Source organism: Rhineura floridana, chromosome 4 (assembly GCF_030035675.1).
Source record: "Rhineura floridana isolate rRhiFlo1 chromosome 4, rRhiFlo1.hap2, whole genome shotgun sequence".
NCBI classification, from domain to species: Eukaryota; Metazoa; Chordata; class Lepidosauria; order Squamata; family Rhineuridae; genus Rhineura; species Rhineura floridana.
Genome location: NC_084483.1, coordinates 87,660,028 through 87,685,256, shown reverse-complemented (window position 1 = coordinate 87,685,256; position 25,229 = coordinate 87,660,028). Strand labels below are relative to the sequence as shown.

The 25,229-nt window shown below is 38.0% G+C and overlaps 1 protein-coding gene across 1 annotated transcript; it reads right to left on the bottom strand.

Moving 5' to 3' along the window:
* Positions 1 to 244: 244 nt before the first annotated feature.
* Positions 245 to 25,229, bottom strand: CCN6 (cellular communication network factor 6). The gene is made up of 5 exons (XM_061626290.1): positions 25,198 to 25,229; positions 8,332 to 8,615; positions 4,223 to 4,465; positions 1,623 to 1,816; positions 245 to 1,045 (listed from the first exon to the last, which is right to left on the bottom strand). Exons 1-5 carry the CDS (start codon positions 25,221 to 25,223, stop codon positions 764 to 766), a joined length of 1,029 nt encoding a protein of 342 aa, XP_061482274.1. The 5' UTR covers positions 25,224 to 25,229; the 3' UTR covers positions 245 to 763.

Here is a 25,229-nt window from a genome sequence, read left to right as displayed (position 1 = left end):
AGAAACGCTATTGAAAGTTAAAGAGAAAAACACAAGAGCAGGACTATAGCTGAATGTCAAGAAGACTAAAATAATGACAACAGAAGAGTTATGTAACTTTAAAGTTGACAACGAAGACATTGAACTTGTCAAGGATTATCAATACCTTGGCACAGTCATTAACCAAAATGGAGACAACAGTCAAGAAATCAGAAGAAGGCTAGGACTGGGGAGGGAAGCTATGCAGGAAATAGGAAAGGTCCTCATAGGCAAAGATTTATCACTGAACACTAAAGTCAGGATCATTCAGACCATGGTATTCCCGATCTCTATGTATGGATGTGAAAGTTGGACAGTGAAAAAGGCAGATAAGAGAAAAATCAACTCATTTGAAATGTGGTGCTGGAGGACAGCTTTGCGCATACCATGGACTGCGAAAAAGACAAATAATTGGGTGTTAGAACAAATTAAAGCAGAACTATCACTAGAAGCTAAAATGATGGAGCTGAGGTTATCATACTTTGGACACATAATGAGAAGACATGATTCCCTAGAAAAGACAATAATGCTGGGGAAAACAGAAGGGAGGAGAAAAAGAGGAAGAGCAAACAAGAGATGGATTAATTCCATAAAGGAAGCCACAGACCTGAACTTATAAGATCTGAACATGGTGGTTTGGAACAGATGCTATTGGAGGTCGCTGATTCATAGGGTCGCCATAAGTCGTAATCGACTTGGAAGGCACATATCAAGAACAACCTCCCATGCTGGCACTTAACATTGTCTACAAAAGTTTGAGTTCAGAAAATATATTTCCAGGATCATTGCATGTCTTCTGGCAAACACAAGACGTAATCCACATCATCTTCCACTTAAAGGAGCCTTCCTTGGGACAGTCAAACTGCACTGTAATCATTATAGATTTGTTGGGTATGCAACATCTCTTGTCCAGGCAGATTCCACAAAAGGTAGGTTTGTATTTTTGTCTACTTGTGCATCCAGAAAATACTAGTTTCTCTGCTTTGGCAAGCTGGAATGTAGGCTGACATGTTCTTCCTTTAGGGATCTTGAAATATAAACAAAGTCTTGATGTTATGTTCGAAGTGAAGTTTATTATATACCTATTTAAATAGCAGTGGTTAAGCCACGTTTATTAGATACAGGTTCAGTATTGTATGCTTTTCTGTCCTGCTGGTAACATAAGTCTACATATTTTAAGCCCTGCAGATTCACTATCCTGCCACTTTCAAGACACCTGTGACACCGTCTGAGTGGGAAATTTGATCAGTGGCCTCAGATTTATTCCAGCACTTTACCTATGTCACCTGACTTTCTTGACACCTAGTTTAGGCATATATAAGGATGTGGCAGCTGGGGAATACAGTTAGTGGGCACCACATCTAATAGGCACCAACTAAAATAATGTCTCCCTTGACTGTTGGTAGTGCGAAGATTCCTGTCTCCCAGGAATGCTATTTCCACACTCAGAGTAAAATAATCTACTCTCGCTTCCACAACTGAATGGTAAGACTACGACTTCTCTTCCCCCACTGCCATGCACATAATAGTTCTTTTTAACTCATAGATATGTAAGCTAATATTTTCTGCCTAAATAGGAAATTGCATTCTGAATTACAATTTACCTTTACGGACTTTGGAAATGTTGCTTGGCATGGTTGAATGTAGCACAGTCTCTTTTCCTTTCTTATTTCACATTTATTGTTTTCATTGGTCACTCTATCAGATATGCCCATGTCACAGGTTCGGGAACAAGGTGTCCAAGGAGTTGCCTGAACCAGGCATTTCTTCTTCAAAACAAGCGGTACACTTCTGAAAACTAGAAGACAGAAATATGTTACATCTTCTGGTAAATTTTAAAATGCAATTTAATTCAAAACAGGGCTCCACTAAGCCAATTAAAATAACACAAGAATTAAGTGTGTCAGGTTCTTCTTTTGGATTTCACTTAAATTCCAAAAATTAGGTTTAGATTTCAATAACTGGTTAATGAATTTGTATTGTCTCAAGTTTGATTATCTGTGATAGGAATTTGGCACCTCATTCTCCAGAGATTTAGCACATTTTATATCTTGCTTATGGTACTTGCTACTTGTTGGGGGGTTTTATGTCATGACTCCTAATGTTGCCCTAGAAAGCAAGACGTTTTCTTGAAAGAGTTCTTACAAAAATAGCCTGGCTATGTAAGGTATCTGTATTAAAGTGGATTAGGGTCATTGAGGCTTGCCCTTATCAAAATATATATGCTGAACATTCTGTATAAAATTGGTTTTCTTTTAAAGGATTGGGGTTGAGGGCTTTCCCCCCACATTCCACTTCCAAAGATTCCGAGCATTAATAGCTATGTATATTAAACCTTCCTTTTATAATATCCATGAAGGAAATCCTGATAGAGTTCTAGAGGATGACTGACCAGGTTTGAAATGTGCGCAGTTTAAGAGGACAGAGCAGAAATACGAGGGTACCTGGGAAGTAAGCAGCAGCTTAAAAATCTCAGTGCAGGAAGCAAGTTTAAAAGACTGGCACAGATCTGAAATAAATAAAGCACGGTTACAAAGCTGTGGATTTTTATGTATATTTATTGTACATAAAATAATTTCATTGCTTTTACAATAGGGATTTGTTAACTAGGACAGTGCATGAGGAAAGAAGGAAAGATAGTAAAATATTAAAATTAAGCTTGTTTGGCAAGATATTAAAAACCCTTAGTTTTCATAATTAATTACAACACTTCATGCAAACCATGCATTAACAGTGTATAAATCATAAGCTGCTTGGATTATTCTAGAGGTTCTCAGCATTTTCATAAAAGCAAGACTACTTTACAACTGTTTGTTTCATCTAATCCATCTTTTTCCATTTTCACTAGTTCAGGTGTGAGGATCCTTTGCTCCTCCAGATGTTGCTGAACTGTAATTCCTATCATCTTTGGCAATGGCTGTGCTTGCTGGGGTTGATGAAAGTAGTTTTTCAGCAACATCTGAAGAGCCAAGGATTCCCCACACCTGTGCTAGTTGTTGCCTATTCGTGTTCAGAATGTATAAAGGTGCCTTGCAATCTAACATCAAAACTCATGTTATATGTCAAAAAGTTTTACTACTTTGTGAAAAATTTGTTTTGGACCCCTAGGATGGTTGGTGGTCTTCTGACTAAATAGACAATATAGCAGAAAAAATCTGGAAGGCCCATAATAATTTAAAACCAGGGAAAATTCCATCCTCCTAACGCAAGGATGGGGAATCTTCAGCCTGAGCGTTGCATATGGTCCTCACTATTATTTCATGCGTATGGGGAGACTGGTGGGAGGGGGAAGAACAGGGAAAGCCAAAACAGATGGATCAATGGCAGGAAGAATGGGGAGAAGTCCTCTGCAAACAATCACTCAGAGTGAGCTGTCCCTTTCTGGCAGTCCACTGGGCAGGGGAGGGGAAGTGTCAGGAAGAGAGAAGGGAGTGGCAGAAAGAAAGGTGTGGCCCTGACCACATTTGGTTCTGACATGCAGCCCTGAACAAGTTACCCCCAAGGAAACTTGGTTCTTGACACAAATAAGGTTCTCCACTCTTGTCTTAGAGCCAAACCATGGCTTATAAGAACAGATAAGCACTCATTCGGCTACCAATGATATATTTATCAATTCTCTCTTAAAGGTCTGGATGATAATATACCTGCAAAAATATCACTTTGCAATACAGAAACATGCATTTCAACAAATGGTGAACTGATGGGGGTGTAAATGCAAATATGTTAGAGAGACATTGTTCATTCAACAGTTACCTATTCGTAATAGGTAAAGGAGGAAAATCTTCAATCTGAAAACAGGAAAGAGATTCCAAACCCTCTGTGTACTTGGCATTGTGTGAAATAGATATACGCTTTATGAACTGCTTGTCCATAGGGTGTATTTCTGGTCAGATAAGCATATAGTTGTCTCACATTAAGGATACCCCAAAGATACATTCAGTGTACATGCTAATTTCTGTGTCTGAAACAACTCCACATACAATATATCTACATGTGCTGAAATTGGCAAGTGAATAGAGTTGGTTGTCTTGAAGTTAAAATCTGTCCAAGTTAAATTAAGCTGCCCCACAAGCACCAGAAATGTCTGTTACTTATTGATAAAAAGAAAATGCCAATTACTCTCTTCCCCTCAAATAATAAGGAAGTGCTTCTTTAAAAAAAATCAGTCATGAAGAAGATACATTATCAGTCTAGCCTTGCATACCTGACATTAATCTGTAACCTGTCGATTGCAGCTCCTTCTGCTGTCCTGAAGCACATTTGGGTTGTTCAGATTCCTTTCTACTGTTCAGTGTGGCACATTCAGTAAGTGCTGACTTTGAGATGAATACAGGTGTACATCCAATTGCGCCATTCACACACAAACATTTATAAAGAGGAGTGGGCTGGAAGGCTTGGCCATTGATATAGTGCTCACCATTGAGCTCACAACCTACTGCTATCATATCTGGGAATAGTGAAGGAAAAAAGAGTAAAACTGTGCAGCTCCCTCTAAGAGGCCTGTTCCTAGAGAACTATAAAGTAAGATATTTCACAGGTAATAATAACAGTAGTGTCTAGCTCTTATGGTGCTTTAGAGTATTCTAAAGTATTCTGGGCTCCTGCTGGGAGGAAGAGCGGGATATAAATAAAATAAATAAATAAATAAAATATTCTTTGTAGATGGAAAGATCTGTCAATTTCAGTTCTCTCAGTTTCTAATTTTCCCAATCAGTTCTCCACATTTCTGCACTAATTCACGATTTTTTAAAAAAAAATCCTCATGAAAATTCTTCAACATTTTAATGTGAAATTTCTCCTAATAAACGAATGTTTGTAGGCAGTGTTGACTAATATACACATTTTTACAATTCCTTGTCATATAATGCATTATTATATTTATTTTCATTCACACAAGCATTTTTGTAAACATGGGTAGGTGGTGAATTGCATTGCAGAATTCAAATAAGTGTGAATTTCAAAGGATGGTTGTGTTTCAGTTCTCATTGTATCGGAAAGTGTGAATTTGATAGAGCCAGCTTGAAATACAAACTGAATTGAATTTCTTGCCCACCCCATGTATGTATGTATGTATATGTATGTATGTATATGCACACACTCAGTTTTTTAAGCTTTCTGGCAATTCTGTTATAGAACACGCTGTATCAAACATTAGATAGTACTTGTTTTTCTCTAACATATAAATTTTGTGATTATTAAAAATTCACAATCAAGACTGCTTAGGTTTTTGCACCTACTTCTTTAATATAACCGTTGAATATAACAGCAGGATACAATGTCCCAGTTATTAAAGTAATTACCTTATTTGCTCTTTCCCACAAAACGTTTATAAAAGGCCAACATCACAAGATTCCTTTCCTTATATTTATATTTAAACAAAATTAAATCAGGAAAGGCACCAGGACCAGATGGGTTATCTGCAATGTACTATAAATGTTTGGAGGAAGAACTCTTACTACCTTTACAGTATACAATGAATTCTATTTTGCAAGAGGGAAAGATACCGGATAGTTGGAAAAATGCTAACATAACATTAATACCTAAAGAGGAGCAAGATTTAACTAAAACAAAAAATTATCGGCCGATATCTCTATTGAATAATGACTATAAAATTTTTACAATGATCTTGGCAGAAAGAATGAAAATAATATTGCAACAATTTATCCAGGAAGATCAATCGGGGTTTTTACCTAAAAGACAATTACGTGACAACGTCAGGAATGTCTTGAATGTGTTGGAATATTTAGAACAACGAAATGATAAACAAGCAGCTTTGATTTTCTTAGATGCTGAGAAAGCATTTGATAATTTGAATTGGAAATTTATGTTTCAGGTTTTGGAGCAAATGGATTTTGGAGACAATTTTATAAAATGGATTAGATCGATTTATACATCTCAGAAGGCTCAGATAATTGTTAATGGAGATTTAACGGATTCATGTGAAATACAAAAGGGTACAAGACAGGGATGTCCATTATCTCCCCTTCTATTTATTCTGGTCTTAGAAGTGCTGCTTAGAGATATAAGGCAAGATAAAAGGATTTCGGGAGTAAAGATAAAAAGAGAAGAATATAAACTGAGAGCATTTGCTGATGATTTGATAATTGTATTAGAAAACCCTTTGGAAGGAATTAATGTATTGATGGACAAATTAAAAGAATTTGGACCATTAGCAGGATTTAAGATCAACAATCAAAAAACAAAGATGTTGGTGAAAAATTTAACTTTAAGGGAACAGAAAGAGTTAATGGACAAGACAGATTTTACAATAGAGAAAAAGTTGAAATACTTAGGTATCATTATGACAAATAAAAATTCAAAGTTGTTTCATAATAATTATGAAAAATTATGGACAGAGATTAAGAAAGATCTGCTAAAATGGGATAAACTACAATTGTCATTAATGGGTAGAATATCTGTGATAAAAATGAATGTATTGCCGAGAATGATGTTTTTGTTTCAAACAATACCGGTAATATCCTCTGATTTACCTTTTAAACAATGGCAAAAAGATATCTCTAAATTTGTATGGCAAGGAAAAAAACCAAGAGTTAAATTTAAATTACTACAAGACGCCAAAGAAAGAGGAGGACTGGGATTACCAAATCTGAGACTTTATTTTGCTGCCTGCTGTTTAGTCTGGATAAAGGAATGGATTTTATTGAGGAATAAAAGACTATTGGATTTGGAGGGCCATAATCTGAAGTGGGGATGGCATGGATATCTATGGTATGACAAAGTAAAAGTAAATGTAGACTTTAATAATCATTTTATAAGACGTCCTCTGTTGAAAATATGGAATAGATATAAACCAAGGTTCTATTCGAAAATACCATTATGTGTCTCAAGTCAAGAAGCGTTTTACAGAAGAGAAATGGCTGGAAAAGAGAAATGGTTAACTTATCAAGAACTATTAGAAAATGTACATGGAGAATATATAATGAAAGAGAGAGAACAACTGATAAAGGAAGGATATAGTTCTCAATGGTTTGCCTATTTACAATTGTTAGAAAGATATAAAATGGACAAGAAAATGTATGGGTTTGAAATAAGTAAATCTGATTTTGAAATATGTTTGTGTACAAATGATGAAAATACAATTGCGAAAATGTATAAACTCTTACTGAAAATGGATATGGAAGAAGAACAAGTAAAAGAGTGTATGGTAAAGTGGGCAAAAAATTTTGGTTATAACATACAAATGGATCAATGGGAAAATATGTGGAAAAAAGGCTTGAGATTTACATTATGCTATAATCTTAAAGAAAATTTCTATAAAATGATGTACCGTTGGTACATGACTCCAGAAAAGTTGTCAAAAATGTATAGTAATGTTTCTAATGTTTGTTGGAAATGTAAACAACAAGAAGGATCATTTTATCATATGTGGTGGCTGTGTAAAAAGGCAAAATCATTTTGGGCACAGATAGGTAGGATGATGCAAAAAATTCTAAAGATAAATATTCAGTCAAAACCAGAATTTTTTTTATTGGGTTTTATGGATAAACAAATAGAAAAGAAATATGGAAGAATAATATTATATATGATTACGGCAGCAAGATTATTATATGCACAAAAGTGGAAAATGGAATCAACACCAACAACGGAAGAATGGCTATTGAAATTAATGGACTTAGTAGAGATGGATAAATTGACATGTCTACTTAGAGAAAAATCGACAGACACATTTCTTAAGGAATGGAAGCCTCTCTTAGACTTTTTGTTGAAAGATCAAAATAAAATGATGATATTGGGATTTGACAATTAACTAAGATAGCCTATGGAGAAAAGTGATCCTGTATGTATATATTAAGGGACAGGTTTGATGTATATTATATACTTATAGCTGATCTGCGACAAATCGGAAGTCAACCATTTTATTTTTATTTTTTTTGTTGTATTGTTATGTTTTTTGACTTTGTTTTGTTTGTCTTTTGAAAAATTTGAATAAAAATTATTAAAAAAAAAAAAAAACAAGATTCCTTTCCAAACCTCTCTGTGAATGCTGGAGTTCCTAACAGTTAGTGGCTTCCAATTTAGAAATATACTTTAATCTCCAAAGAAACAAAAGCAAGAATAATTTTCAAAATAATTTTAAGTCCCACCAATATCAGGAAAATATGTCACTCTTCTATTTCAGATAGAGATCCAAATTATTATTTGGGGTTGTTTTACCTTGCTTCTAGTTTGGAAGAAAATGAGTGTGAAACTCAAGAAAATAATGCAACTCATAGTGTTTACATAAGTTAGATCCTTCTTTCCCTCTGCCTACATGACAAGTTTGATAGAAAATACAAAGAAGTAAAGACTTACATGCACACAGTCCTCTTTCATACCTAGGGTTATCTGCAGAGTAGTCGCAATATAGCCCCTTGTGAGGGTCACAGACCTCTGCTTCATTACAGATTTCCCCTGACTGCTTGGCACACATCTTGCAGCATCCACAGCCGTCCTTCACCAGGCTCACCCCAGGGCTGCAGGTTGGCACATGTGGGCATCTGCAGGGCCAATGGCATAACTCTTTGCATTGATGAGTCTCACTGCTTTCTGCAGATTTTTCTCCAGAATTTCCTTGCTTCTGCCTGTTGGTTTGCACCCTGGAAGAAAGCTTTCATATAGGTGGACTAATCTGAGAGCTGGAAAACTTCCAACAAAAATGGCAAAGGTGTTGTTTATTCCATTTACATCCCACCCTTCCTCCCAGGCTGGCAAACACTTCTGTGATAAAAAAATACAATTAAAAATAAAACAAAAATATATTTAAAATATTTAAAAACTATTACAAGCATCTAAAAACAATAAAAATACCTAAAACAAATTTTAGATAGATAGATAGATAGATAGATAGATAGATAGATAGATAGATAGATAGATAGATAGATAGATAGATAGATAGATAGATAGATAGATAGATAGATAGATAGATAGATAGATAGATAGATAGATAGATAGAACATGCATCACATAACCTTGCTCTGGATCCATTTTGGTTAATCACTAACCAAAACTAATATATACTATCCTGTGATTAATAAAACAGATTTTCTTTTCTTTCAGTTTCTGCCTTTGTCGGCTGCTCCAATAAAAATGAAAGGATGCTTTTGCCAAGGTGGCAGTTATAGAGCTTTGAGAATGAAATGTTCATTTGTTGAAGCTATGTGATGTTGGTACTATCCTCCAGGTTGAGGCCATGTGGTGATAACGTATCCAATGTGTACATTCAGAAGTTAACCTTGTAGGACCAGTTGGCATTTCTACTGGAGCTATTGGTAAGTCTGATAGGCTTTGGTTCTCAGAACTGAAATTTTTAGCCACTGGTTGCTCCACTTTTTTTGGTCAATAAGTGTAGTAGAGACGCCAACTGATGCTACAAGGTTAGCAAAGAGGGAGAACTTCTGGATGTACACACTGGATTCGTGAATAGCCAGCTTCCTTCTTCAACTGCTGAGGGTAGTTTAGGTCCAACTAAACATGACATCATTCACACAATTAGCAATTTTGAATCACATCTTAAAAGTAAATGACAAACATGGGAGGCCCCTTTCGATCAGGACCCTGGCATGGGGGTAGTGGACTTTCTCTCTTTGTTTCCACCCATTCACACTGTAGTTCTGATCCACACCACAGGCCCTGTGCCTGCTATTTGCATTACAGAAGGAGGGACTGGAAATGGCATTGTTTAGACCCTTTCAAACATTCATAGGTGCAGCATCATGCCACTGACTTAACTGATACTGGCTGTGTACTTTACATTACTCAGGAGGTTGAACAGCTTACTCGGGAGATGCTAATCTAGAGGCACAAGGGAGTATCTATGGAGTATCTTGCAGTTCAATGCAAGAACTTAGTGCATACCACACACAAGCCAAATATTTGAGAACTGGGCAGTCAGCCCATAGCTGGAAGAGCCTCAATAATATCCAATGAGAGGAAAGAAGATTAAGGCCTGGAAGCAAAGGATTTCTTTTAAAACAGCATTTGCATTTTCAGCAGATTGGCATTCCTATAAAACAATCTGTACAGAAACATGTTATTTTCACTGGAATATTAGTTTTTCTAACTCTAATCTCCAAATGCAAACTTCTGTTCTCTTGAGAAAGAGGAAACTGATTCTGTTCTCTCTAAGCTATACATTAACTGTGCTAGAAAAGAGCCCACAGTGGCTAATATTTAACATTCTGCTGTCCACATTTCATTGATTGTTTATTGCCTTCTTTTCCTTCCCAAGGGAAGGCCAAAGCAACTAACAAAACATACAAGCAATGAATACAAAATATAACTGATAAAACAGTACATCAAAATACAAAGCAAGTAAAAAAAAACAAATTCCTATCAAAACAGTCTCAACACTACAATAAATCTGTTAAAATATATTGGAATTAATTCACTACCTGGGAAGAATCAGGATTGCACCTGATAACCTGTCTCTGACCTCCATATCTTCAAGATCCTGTTTGAGTATGGGCTTTCTAAATACCCCCAAATGTGCATTGGCATGAACATAGGTATGGATCATATGTAAGAAGCCTACATATGTTCATGCATAAAGACACGGAACACTGGTAGGGCCAGTGGATACACACACCCTTCACATGTTCATTTGTTCGCTAAGATTTCAACCCTATACATGAAATAATGAAGCAAGGCCTATTACACTCAATGGAGGGCATTCCTCTCCTCCTGTATTACCCCATGTGCCCCAAAATCACAAAGGGATTTTGTCTCTGTTACTCCTCAGGATCAGAAGGATTTAATGGCTACTAGTCACAATGGCTATGTTATACCTCCACTCACAGTTGGGGAGAGCGCTTGTCCTACTTGTGGGTTTTCCATAGGCATTTGGTTGGTCCCTGCAAGAACCAAATGCAGGACTAGATGGGCCTTTGGCCTTATCCAGAAGATCTTCTTATATTCTTATTCCAGTTTTCTGTACATTTTGGAGCCATTTTACCCTTCCCCTTGGACCCATGCACAGATCTGCATAACTGACAAACTGGTCTGTGCAGGAGTCTGTACTGTACTTATGAGGCACTCCAAGAGCTGCCTCTTTCTTTAACATTTTACAGCTGCTTAAAGTTCTTAATATGTCCTCCAAGGCCATGTGGTAAAAAAAATCTGGCTTATTATACAAGTAGGGCTAAGTCCCTCATTCCATTAGTGCAAGGATTTACACTTGTGCAACATTCCCCCCTCTTCTCCCCCCATGCACCCCCTAAATTTGTTCTAGGGGTCCCCCCAACCCTCCAGAGCAGATTTACAGAGAGAACAGAGGGCAAGAATTTCCATTGCGCAAGCATCAATCCTTGCACTAACAGAGTGAGGCACTGGATACCACCCACTGTTATAAAATACTCCCAGAAAGTGACTGTAGTGTGCAGTCCCTTTCTGGGGAATTGTACCTATGGGGGCAGCCATCTTTTTCTCTGTCTAATTCCCCAAGAAAGGAGTGCACACTTTGGTATACATCTAGTAGTGAATCTATTTGTGATTTGATTTGTAACCATTATTCCCCAAAAGGCCAGACTTTTTACAATAAGGAAAGTGATGGGGAAATGCATTATGAAGTGTGGAATAACACTTGCCTTGATGCAACATCCCCTAGTATCCCCACAAACAAATCAGAGTGGATGCTCATTAAATAGCTAACCATCTAATCTCCCTACAAACAAAGCAGGATGAATGCTCAATAAACATCATCTGGAAGCTCCTAAGCATTTCTTAATAATTAAGGCATAAATAACTGGTATTAAGTGATTCCAGGTATACATTGTTGCTGAAGAACGTAAAGGATACTTTGCTGAATCAGATCACTGCTGAATCAGATCAGTGTCCATCTAATCCACTATTCCTTGCAAGAATTCCACTAACAGGAGTTATGTGGTGCATGGCAGCTTTGTAGTGTATTTTTTGCCCATCCTGCTTGTATACTATAGATTGAATCTAGGCTAGTTTAGTTGCACTTTACTCCCACTGAAATCAATGTGGAAAGTGAGTAATGACTTATGTACCGTGATTTCAATGGGACCTAAGTTCAGCTTAATTAACCCACATCCACCCATTATGACTCAAATCATATACTGTATTTATTAAAGTTACCCATATTATCATATGGTATACAATATATACTAACTCAGTTATACCAAGGACTTTGAACAGGTAATATCAATATACAAACAACATTTAAAAAACAACTACAACATGAAGCCGGACAGAGAATTGGGTTCTGAAGATTATAGCAAGAAGCAAACTATATGAAAGTATCCCTTAATAACATAAATATGCAACCAGTTTGCCTTGGAACATGACACTGGCATATCTAAAGATTTAGTCAAGACACAACAAAAATTGATCAAATCTGTTCAGTTTCTATTGTACCAGAATTTTTAAACTGTATATTAAAAACAGGATCTATAATTTTTTAAAATGTTCAGGTCCACCATTTCATGAATGGAAATATTAAATGTTACAATTACAACCTAAATATGTCATGGTTTTCTTCTTCCCTGTTTTTTTTAACTCTGTCGACATTGCACAGACCTTCCACACTTTTTTTTTTACTCCAGTGTGCAGAATTAAAAACAGAAAATAGTATAGCAATCTCTTGGGTAAAAGGCAATGTTAAACAAAATCAATAGTAACATATTATTTTTACTGGGATGCAAATGGTCAATTCATCCTGAAAAAGCTTTATGGACAGGAAGGAAGATAAAACTATGGAAATGAACTTGATACTGAACAATGGGGTGGGGCAGGGAGAACTGCTTGTGTTTTCTATAAATCCTATTTCCATGTCATTGGAATTATTTTTATTGGCCAGTGAAAGTTGGGTAGGCTTATGCAAAATTAAAGCAATTTGCTAACAGCTAATTTCTTTGTAACACACGTAGACTGCACTATGAAACAGAAGAGGGACCTAAAGACGGTGAAGATGTTTATGTTATACATAGTAGCAGAAAATAATTTATAAAGATTCCCAAGACTCCTATTCCAAAAAATGGTCTCTTAAGACTTTTATAAAAGCCTACATTTCATAACAGCTGAATCAAGAGGATTATGTCAGAATGTGGGGGGGGGGGGAACCACCTCACAAGTAGGAACAACTCAATATTATTCATGAACTATTTATTCCCTTACATTAATTTCACTTGCTTATGGAGCAAAACAAAAACGTCAGCCTTTGTTCTGCAAGGATTTTTTTTCCCCTAGAAAACTTACCTGTTGAGCATAAGGGATTATAAGGATGGCGGCAATGAGGAGCCGCTGCATGTTCCTGTGGAGCCAGAAGTGAAAAATGAAGAGTGAGTGAACAGGCTGAGCTGTGTCAGAGCCAACACAGTGCACAAAGTCTCCTCTGTCTATCTGCAAACCTACTCTCCTCGGCACACTCACAAAGACACCCGTATTCACATTTGGAATCCTTCACAGAGAGGCAGCTTCATTCTGAGTCTTTCAAGCAACTTTTTCTCTTGAGGCTTATTCTCCGGGGTCAGATTGTTGTGTCTGCTCATTACTTCTTGCAATATCTTCTATTGTAATGTCTTCCTCCTTCTTTCAGAGCATTTTTCGAAAAACAAAAACACTGGAATGTCCCTTACTTTTATTTATTTATTTTCAAATTTCAATCTAGCAACCTGTGAGGCACTACTCAGGGGCAGGCGGTGCCTCTGGGGCACAACTGGCTCCATCTGAAAAAGGAAGATATGTGGGAGCATCATTACTGGTGTATGGCAGCTCCAAGTTAGGCCATCTCTTCAGGACTAAAGTTAGGGTAGAAGCAGACTAGCGGGAAGGAGATTGCCTAAAAACCAGCAGAGATAACAATGCTCTAAGAAACCCTAGAACACAGCAGTTTGAGAGACTTTGTTCCTACTTCGCCCCAAGCTTGTCTTATCTAATGTGCTGCAACCAAGACTCCATCCCAGTGAGTTATAGTTACAGTATTATGGAGTAACCTCTCTCCAGGACTGGTTCAAGACATTTTGCTGCGTTGAGCATTTTGCATGAGGTGAAAAACAAGATGGCACACACCCCATGTCACATATATAACCTAACCAAACTGACAGTTGAATCTTATTTCAGCACTGTCATTGGGACAACATCTTCCACCATACCTGAGGGCGGTTCCGGTTCCAGCAGTGGTCCAGCTGGGGCACTGGCCGAGGGCCCAGGCGTGCAGAGGGGTCCCTCAGTGGCCACTGTTGCTTGTCACCTACTCTATGCTATTCCAAAGGACAGGAAGTAGTTTTTTCCTGCTAGCTTCTCTTTTTATTTGATTCATGAGGGAAATTGAGGGGTTAATACTATAGAGATGAAAAGCTGAGCCCAAAGGGTCTCCTCCTCAACTTGGCCACTGTCTCACTTAATGCCTGTGTTGAGAAGATTGTCTAAGCTCTAGGCTTTTCTGTTGTTATGGGCCTTCGAGTCGATTACGACTTATGGCGACCCTATGAATCAGTGACCTTCAATAGCATGTGTCATGAACCACCCTGTTCAGATCATAAGTTCAGGTCTGTGGCTTCCTTTATGGAATCAATCCATCTCTTGTTTGGCCTTCCTCTTTTTCTACTCCCGTTTTTCCCAGCATTATGGTCTTTTCTAGTGAATCATGTCTTCTCATTATGTGTCCAAAGTATGATAACCTCAGTTTCATCATTTTAGATTCTAGTGATAGTTCTGATTTAATTTGTTCTAACACCCAATTATTTGTCTTTTTCACAGTCCATGGTATGTGCAAAGCTCTCCTCCTATACCACATTTCAAATGAGTTGATTTTTCTCTTATCTGCCTTTTTCACTGTCCAACTTTCACATCCATACAGAGAGATTGGGAATACCATGGTCTGAATGATCCTGACTTTAGTGTTCAGTGAACATATTTGCATTTGAGGACCTTTTCTAGTTCTTTCATAGCTACCCTCCCCAGTCCTAGCTTTCTTCTGATTTCTTGACTATTGTCTCCATTTTGGTTAATGACTGTGCCAAGGTATTAATAATCCTTGACAAGTTCAATGTCCTCATTGTCAGCTTTAAAGTTACATAAATCTTCTGTTGTCATTACTTTAGTTTTCTTGACGTTCAGCTGTAGTCCTGCTTTTGTGCTTTCCTCTTTAACTTTCATCAGCATTCATTTCAAATGATTACTGGTTTCTGCTAGTAGTATGGTATCATCTGCATATCTTAAAATATTGATCCCTCAGATTTTCACACCTCCTTCATCTTATCTAGGCCAGTTGCTTCCTAATCTCTGTGGTATTAACCCCTTAAATGTCAAAGGGCCGAAGGAAAGTGCAATGGCAGCAGTTTCGAGCCAGGCTGGATCATGAAGAAGCAAAGGAGGAAAAGGAGGCTTCCTTGCATGGCATGCTCTGCTGCAGGGCAAGCAGCAGGGGCTTGGTGGCAGCAAGTGGGGGCTCCAGAGCCATAACAGGAATGCCCCCAATGCATTTACAGTCAAAGGTTTGGAATTCCTTCTCTCTCTGTCTCTCCTGTATGAGTCCTCTGTCACCCCAGTCTTTCTGTTCAGGTTTTGTTTTGCTTTAAAAGGGTGAGGCCAAGAGAGAGGAGGAGTGTGGTTTGAGGAGGAAAGGAAGAGGGCAAGGGACCCCCTGATTGCCTTTGCCCATGGGCCCCCAGAAATCTGGAGCTGGCCCTGCCTGAAGGTAACAGGCTAGCTTAGAAGATGCAGAGCAGTCTATCTTAGGGGACTCGGGGTGGGGGGACTGCTGTGGGACTGATATCACCCCCTGGCATCCAGCTCCTGACACAGATTCCTCATTATGCCTAACGGTAGAGCCAACCCTGCTTTTGCTTAGGATAATCATGATGTTATATATACCATGCCAGATTTAGCAAACTAGATGCAACTTGTTCACTCCCTCTGCAGTCCCACAGGTCTCTATTCCACTGAGGGACAATTCCCACACTACACTACTGTAACACTAACATGCTCCCCAAAGCCACACATTTTCTTAAAACAACAAAAACCACTACGCCAGGTTAGAAGAATTAATATGGACGCTGCTTGACTATCAGTATTTTCTAGGAATTATTTAATTGTATACCAAAGTTCTAGGCTTACACGTCAAAGTGGATTAAAGTACTCTGTTGCCTTGGAGCAATAAATCCACTTAAAAAAAAAGTCCTTTTTGCAATTTGGAAAGGGACCAGGAAATGCATTGAAAAGTGTGGGATGAACAAATTACTAATGAGAAGACATGTAAACCCCTCAAGCAAATCAGGATAAATGCATGACAAAGACTCATTGGCATATAACCGTCCCATAAACAAATTAGAATGAATGCTCAATAAAGACCAGGCATAGTCTAATCTTTGTCTAAGCTTTGCAGGAGCATAGCCAGATGACTGCTCAGTAAATAGGTCATCTGTTAACTTTCTCTGGAGAAAATAGATACTCCCAAATTGTTCCTCAATCCCTTGAAAAACCACAGCTTTCTCACGAAACGTAATATTACTGCCTCCTAAAAAGATGCAGGTTTGCAAAAATTCTAGCTTTAGGAATGTTGGTTCTAAGTGGAAAAGAATAAAATAGCACCAAATCATAAGGCAGCCCTTGGCTATGGTAGCTCCTCCTGACCCCTGTGTGAGAGAAGTTCCTGGTTCCAGGGAAAAGTAGGGTGGAGTTTGGATGAAGAGTGAGAAAGAGCTCAGAATATACTATATACTATAGCCCTACAGAGTTGGTCATAGGTCATCATATCGGAACAATTCTACCAATGTCCCCACATTTGCTTCTTTCCCAGAAAGTAGATATGAAGGAACTGAATACATGGGAAAACCATAGGACGGTGACAGAAGAATTATGGCCATCATGGAGCGCAGTTCTGTGAGACTCAGGATCTGGAGACATTGTCTCAGATCATGCTAAAAGAACATAAGGGACCATAAGTGAAAAGGCACACACCTCATTCTGGTTACTCCAAATGGAAAACTTAGGGATTTTTATTTCCATTTGGCACAAACACAGAGAAAAGAATGAGGGAATCCTTGACAGACAGACTATTAGGGGAAGATGAAAACCAGCAGCAGCAGGAGGAATTGCAGCCATTATGAAAACAAGAATCTCTTCCTTCACCCTACAGAGCAAAGAGTGGAAGAGGAATTCATCCATTGCACAAGATGGATTTGTAGGGTTTTATTGAAATTGTTCTCATTTATATGAAAATACTGAAGAAGAACTTTTGGGAAGAGAGAGATATAGGGGGGAGTTTATATTTTAGGGGGCAGGGGGATAGAGCTTGGAAAAAGATTGAGAAAGAGGCCAGACCATAAATAAAGAATTATTTGCCCTGATATGTTTTGATCAGGGACTCTGTGACTAAACTGAACAATTACTGAATTGTAAACGACAGAAGACCAGCTGCTTAAGAGAAGCTTGTGAAAGATGTTTCAGACAAACATATTTTAAAGGTGTCAGCACAGCAAAATGTTTGTCAACAAATGTCAGAAAAAGCAAAGCACTTTCATATATTCCCTCTCACTCCTCAATGTAACCCTCCAAGCAATTTCTGCCCTTCAAAACAGAGCTAAGAGTTTCCTCAGGCTAATCTCTTTCCCAAGAGCATCAAGCTGAAGTGTACCATAAAGTGCCCTGTGGGCTTCTACTTCCAGTGTTCTCAACTGCAGCAAAGTAGCCTTACGGCTGTAGCTGAAATAAGCTGCTGATGGTTACGTTTAAGATGTCAAAATTATCTTGAGCTGGCCTGATGATGGAGAAGTTCCACTTTAACAAAGAGTGGCAGTTGACTATTCGGGAGAGCAAAATTCTCTTCACAGCTATATTATTAAGGGCTCATCCATATGGGAACTTAATGTGTATTTGAAGCTGCTTGTGCCTCAATTTTTGGAGCATCAGCCACATGACCTCCTCATCTAACTGGCAGTGTACACTTTCTCCCCATTTAATTCAGATTTCCTCAATCTAGGGATAATCCAATAAGGGAAATAAATCCAATTTAAATTGCATGTTTCCTAATGGTGAATGCTCCAAAGTTCATTTTGTGGGCAGGCTTTTTACATGTGCAGTGATGTTTAGCTAGGTGCTGTCTATTGCTTCTACTCCCATTTTTTTTCCATTAGCAAAAAGGAAAAGATGTAGCATTCATAGTATTTTTTAAAAAATTAAAAGTTTTTTTTCCCAGAACTTGTCTAGCACAAAAGAGCTGTATTAAAAAATAAAAAGCAACTTTACTTTGTGCAGCCGAATGAGCAAGAGCAGCACAGGCCATCTTCTTGGTGATTATTTTACATTTTACAGGTATGTGACCAATGTTCAGTTACTCAGTCTGCAAGATTCCAAGACAAAGCAGTTTTTGCCCTTGCAAGGCTCTCCATCATTGGCTGCTGGTAGGGCCAGATTCCACGCACGCTATCTATCTATCTGAAATATCCTGCTCTTTTCCACAAATCTTGTAGATAAAAAAGAAACTTGTATTTCAACAAAATAAATTAAAAGGATGGTACTTGGCTTTAAGTTGAAAGGATGTCAGAGGCAAGTCAGCCTGTTCAGAATTTGATGGTGCTCTTCAGAGTGGTTTGCGCAGACTTGGGAGGATTGGCTGTTCTGAGGTTTGTGGGTAAAGGACAGAGCTTGGAAAAGTTACTTTTTTAAACTACAACTCCCATCAGCCCCAGCCAGCATGGCCACTGGATTGGGCTGATGGGAGTTGTAGTTCAAAAAGTAACTTTTCCAAGCTCTGGTAAAGGAAATGGCTGACCATATTCTGTGGGTTTGTTTGCAGTATATGGAAGAGAGAGAAGCCTTCCTTTATTGGTTTAGTGATTTGGGTCTTGCCCAAATTTGTCTTTGGGAGCTGCCCTTTGAGACAAGAATCTCTGGGGCTTGATATTCAAATCAAATCAAACCTTTATTTACGGTCAAAGACCCGTCCTGATACAGGCATACAATATAATACAAATAAGATAAAAGTGGGTAATAAAATATAAAATCACAAAACCAAAAATAAAATAAGAATTTTAAATGATGAGATATGAATTCACAGAGACCACACCTATTGATTCTAATTCAGTTATTACATTCATAAAATGAACAATTTAACTATATGAAATTCCAAATCGTAACAATTGCGCAGCATATATAAAACTCGCAACCCTCATCGTGATTGTTTTATTGGATCCTGTTATTAGATAACGCATCATGGAATCAGGAGCTAACTGTGTGATACTTTCCATTATGCCAGATAGAAATTTACAGCATATAGATTTATATATGGGGCAACTGAACATAACATGAATGAGTGTTTCAATGTTGCCCTCCCCACACGGACATACACGTTGTTCGTAGGGAATTCCTTGGTACCTTCCAGTCAATAACGCAGAATGAAGGGAGTTAAATCTAGCCTTAGTAAAAGCTAGACGAAGTTTTGGGATCGTAAGTATATCCAGATAGGCAGCATGGTTAGAGGGCATAAAGTTTAGTTTGAAATAAATAGGAGAGCATATTTTTGTGGCTCTAATAGTGTCGATTTGAAAATCTATATCCTTTAATCGAGTCCAGATATCAGATTTAGCCGAAGTAGAGGTTTGTACGGATAGATGTTCAAATGAAAAGCCTATAGAGGAGAATTTACTCCTAAATTTTTCATTCCAGCTGAATGTAGAGATATCATTCCAAAGGTATGTTAAATAGCCCGGGGGATGTTCATATGCAGGGGCTTCATATTGAAGATTTTATGGAGGTTTGTGAGAGATATAAGGCTTTATGAGTGAAGTGTGATAATACTGTTACCGGCAGGTGGCAGGAACAGGGCCTTTCCTTGGCCTTTGTTGTTATCTGCAAGTTGATTATGACTTATGGCGACCCTATGAATCAGCGACCTCCAATAGCATCTGTCGTGAACCACCCTTTTCAGATCTTGTAAGTTCAGGTCTGTGGCTTCCTTTATGGAATCAATCCATCTCTTGTTTTGCCATTAAACCCAAGGAGGAGATTATTAGCAGTTTGGGCCATTTCAAAACATGCTTGAAACATTGGCTTGGGTGGAAGTTTGTTTATGGTGGGTGGAAAAGTACTAACTGAGGAGAGGGGACAATGACACACTGCACAAATACTTCTAAGGAAATACCGCCCACTAATGTGGATGGGAAATAGATAGATTTCAGAGACATAAAACTGAAAGTGCTCATGTGTGGATGACAAACCACAAACACACACATGGAAAAATTGACTCAAGTGCGCAGTAACGTGGACACAGTCTAAGAAAGCTGAGACAGGTCTCACTTGTTTAAGAGCTTTGTTAGAATTAACCTACTGCCAAACAAAGCTGTCCCTTCCTGATGACATCATCTGGCTGGACAGAAGTTAATGTTTTCTACTACAGCAGTCAAAACACGGAGAAGATATTTGAACCACTTAACCCTTTCCTTTAGAAGGTGACAGGAGTTCTGTCTTTACTCCTATGAAAAGCATTGAAAACACAAAATCTTAACAGGAAAAGGAAAATAAATAGTTATACCATGTTCAGTAGCACACCTGTGACCAGGGTTGGAAGTATCTGTCAATTTCTGTTTTCTCTGTTTCTCATTTTTCCAATTTTAAATTCATTTCTCTACATTTTTGCAACAATTTGTAATTTAAAAAAATCCTCATGGAAATTCTTCAGCATTTCAGTGCAAATTTCTTTTATTATGTAGTTTTGGCTAATGTACACATTTTGCAAACTATTTCTCCTTATATGATGCACTGTTGTATGTTATTTTCACTAATATATTCATTTTATGCAGATGTTCCCCAATATATGCATTTTTGTAAATATTGGTTGGAGAATTGCATCACAATATTTGAAAAAGTGTGAATTTTGAAGGATGGCTGTGTCTCAGTTCTTATATTGGTTCAGAAAGTGCAAATTCAGTATTGAAAACTGGACTGAATTTCTTTCTCATCCCTACCTGTATGCATCACACTTAATAGAAAATGGAGCAAGTTCCACTCTCTCAAACAAAATAGGGAGCAGCAGCCTTGTGCTGGTCATTATAATCAGGGCTACATAAAATGATTCATAATTATTGTTTATTTGCAAAGATAAAATCTTTGCATTCCATAGTTGCAAACTCTAGGTCCATTTTTTAATGAAAGAGCACCTCATCAGTTGCTACACTGGGGTGCACACACACATATCCACTCCTTTTCAAATATCCACATCCTTCATTTTTGTCAAACTGGTATAAGGGTTTGAATACTACTGTTATATGAGGTGTGTGCTCTATTAAAGTCTACATAAAAGAGATATGATTCTTCTTTTGCTTCAGTTTTCCAAAGATGTACATCTGTTTACTACTATGATGGGAATACTATTCATTTGCACTCATGTGGGTGAATGGATAATCAAGTTCTCTGTTTCCATGGAATTGCCAGCTGGAAGCTGAGTATAAAAGCATTCCCTTAGTTTCAGCTGTTGAAAAGGGGGACAGGGGGGAGGTAGTCTTAAGGATTCATATTTGGCATAGGATTGCTGCCTGTGGGTTATCCTTTGAAAAAATCCATAGATGTAGAAAGCTGTTGAAGTTATTTAGACAAAATCCTAAATCTGCAGCAGCTATTGCCCAAGTTAAAATGGCTTACGAGATTATGAATGAATTTGAGGTATTTATTTATTTAGGGTATTTTTGCCCTGACTTTTGACTTTAAAAGCCGTCAAGGTGGTTTACAAAACAAACAAAACCTGGATCTGTGCTCTCTCTCCTTCAACTGACAGGAAGAGGAGAATGCAAATGTCGGTTGGTAACAAGCAGGTCAATGGAGGAGGCCTTACTCCCTTGCCTCTTCCTCTGATGCCAGTGTTGGGGACTGGCAGTTCTCCCTCTAATGAAGTCATGGCTGTACATGGACACTGTCATTGGAAGAGAGAAGCCAAACGGCCATTGTTCACAACCAACCAATGGAGGAGGTCCTGCTTTCTTAACTCTCCCTATGATCATTCCCTCTGAGATTCCAGTAAGGCTCCGTCTTGTACTTTCTTTCTGTTCAGTATGTTTTAGCAGCTACAAGTTTCTTCACATTCTTTATTTTATTTATTTATTTATTATTTTATTTATATCCCACCCTTCCTCCCAGCAGGAGCCCAGGGCAGCAAACAAAAGCACTAAAACACTTTAAAACATCATAAAAACAGACTTTAAAATACATTAGAACAAAACATCTTTTAAAACATTTTTAAAATGTTTTCAAGACATCATAAACAACAGGTTAAAAACATTGTTTTTTTAAAAAGATTTAAAAACATTATAAAGCAATTCCAACAGAGGCATTCTTCTAGCATCCATCTTCTTTGTGGGAAGATGCTCTACCTGGGAAGGGTCAATATAGCACTTATCTGTTCATAACTTAAAAGTAATAGTGTGGAATATTATATGACTTAATAGCTATGCCAGATATAAAAGAAGGGGTCCTTTTTGTTTGCTTCACAACAGGGGAAAAGACAGAGTTCTATGCATTATACAGACTGTATCACAACAGATTACAGCTGAGGTGTATTTTTAATTGCTCCTGCATGTAAAAAGCTTCTTCTACATGATAAATGAAGGGCAAACTACATGTTACATCAGTAGTATGTTTAAATACCTTACGATTGGCCAGGCCTCTTTCTTAACAAAAAGGGGACTGATCCAGATTGGGATTGTAGCACTTGCTTTTTCCCCCAGCAAAAATCCCTCTGCCCTAGAAGATGTTATTTACCTCCAAAGAATAAGATATATAAAGGTTCAGTATCACCCCTCCCTAATGTTTACTAAACACAGGGAACTGTTTAAGTTGGCACCATTACAAAATATGGCCTCCCAGTGGCACTCTGAAGTGATACACTCTTGAACAGTAACATCTCAGTATACGATCTGATTCTCAGTAATAAATAAAACAGCTCAGAGAACGGTACTGTGGCATTTTGTATTTACTGATGGGAATACTGTTAGAGCTATACCGTGTCCAATACATAGATTGCCAGTGGTATCACACATGCTGAGAAACTGCTACAACAGTAACTGCTAACTGACTACAACATCCCTAATGTGTGCACCACTAATGTAAATATAATATGGTTGGCACTTGATTATTTCAGGATATGCCTGACCAGTCATTTATTTTGTTTGTTGTTATGTATTTATTTAAAGTATTGACCACCTATTGGGACACAACCCTCACTAGGTGACATACACAATTGAATGAAAGGAGAAGCGGTAAAATACATTAAAAGGATTAAATTATATACTATTGTGAGGCACCTTCAAGTCTCAAGGACACAAAAACCACTGTTATGGAACAGCAGCCTGGAACAGGTTCTTTTTTAAGGCCTGTTTGAAAGCCTGCACTGTAAGGGCCATCCATAGCTCAGTAGAAAGAGAGCTCCAAAACCATGAGCCCACCACCCAGAAGACCTTACTTCTCATGCCCTCCAACTTTATTGAACTTACTAATGGACATACAAGCAGGGCCTCCTGATTATGTGACCAGAATATGAGTAAAGCTGATCATTTCAATAACATGGCCCCAAACCATTTAAGGCTTTAAAGGTCAACGCAAGCACTTTGAACTGGGCTGGGAAATATACTAGTGCAAAATATGTTTTCCCAATTCAGATTCATCATGAAACATGTCAAAAATCAAACAGAATCAATAAGATTATGCTTAAATAAAAACAAAAAAGAGGAACACAAACTGTGGGAATGCTGTGAGCCTGTGAATTTTAAAAAACCCAGTGTATGCATTCAGCATGTCACTGTCACTGTCATGCACCAAGGCAAGAACTGGCCTGTAAAAAGGAATAATATTCAAGGAAGTCATTCCATGTTAGTGCTACCCTGTTGGGGGCCTCAGCAAGAACACTATTTATTTTGGAAACACAGTAATTCAAGGGAGACAAACAACAAAAGGAGGAAAAGTTTGCAGGGAAAAAATGAAAAATATATGAAAATCTCAGGAAAATCAGAAACGCTGTAATCAAACACATTCTCTCTGAAGTTATAAAAGAGCTTTGAGATTACACAGATGATACAGATTTATACAGGAGCTCTGCAAAGACCGAAGCATTCATCAAGAACAGAGCAACATGTAAGTAGATAAAATGGCTGCAAAAAAAGATATAAAAATGCAGGGCGGGGGTCATGCAATTATTAGAAAGTCCTAAGCATGACTGATTCTTCCATGAAGCAACAGATCTGAGTTGCCATTAAATGGAAATAAATTATATATTTGTTTATATTTTAACTTACACTCAATAGCACATATTCGGTAGGTGGCTCATAAAAAATAAAATATTCAAAAACAAGAGCAAAACACTTTAATATAAAAAGAGGGGAAGCCGTTTATTAGCACAAGTAACAATAGATTGCATATCAGATATTAAGAATCCAGATGTGAAGATCACAAATTCTTCAAAAGGTCTGAGTGAATAAAAAGACCACAAAGACTGCTTCAAGTGAGCCTCTCTGTGGAGAATTTTCCACAATCAGGATGGTACATCCAATAATAGTCTCCCCCTTATAGTCACCTACCTCACTTCACTTGGCAATGGCACTTGGAGTAGGGCCTCCAAAGAGGATCTTAAGATTCAGGTAGGTAAACTTTCAAGTAACCTGATCCCAAGCCATTTGGGGCTTTGGAAGTTAAGTCTAGTACCTTGAATCAGTCCAGGAAACAGACTGGCAGCAAGTGCAGCTGACAAAGCATTGGCGTAATGCGATCAAAACAGCACATCCCAGTTCATAATCTTGTACCGCTTGGACAAACTATAATTTCTGGATTGTCTTCAAAGGCACCCCTGGGCACAATACATTGCAGTGGTCCAAACAGTAGGCTACAACAGCATGGGTAATTGTGACCAGCTATCTTATTTATTTTATTTATCTTCATACATGTATGGTCACAGCTGGGGTAAAAGGCGCTTCAAGTCACAGAGACCGCCTAAACCTCTAATGACAATGATGGATCAATAAGCATTCCCAGACTATGAATTTGATTCTTTTGGGATGAGTGCAACCCCTTCCAGAATGAGTTGAACACCACTCATCCAGGTGGATGGACCACCTACCAACAGTACCGCTGTCTTGTCTGGATGGAGTCTCAGTTTATTAACCTTGTCCATTCCATTACCAGGTCCATTCACAGCATCCATTATTTCATATATTAGGCTGCAAGGCTAACTCCACTTACGTGGGAATAAGTTCCAGTGAATTCATCAGGAC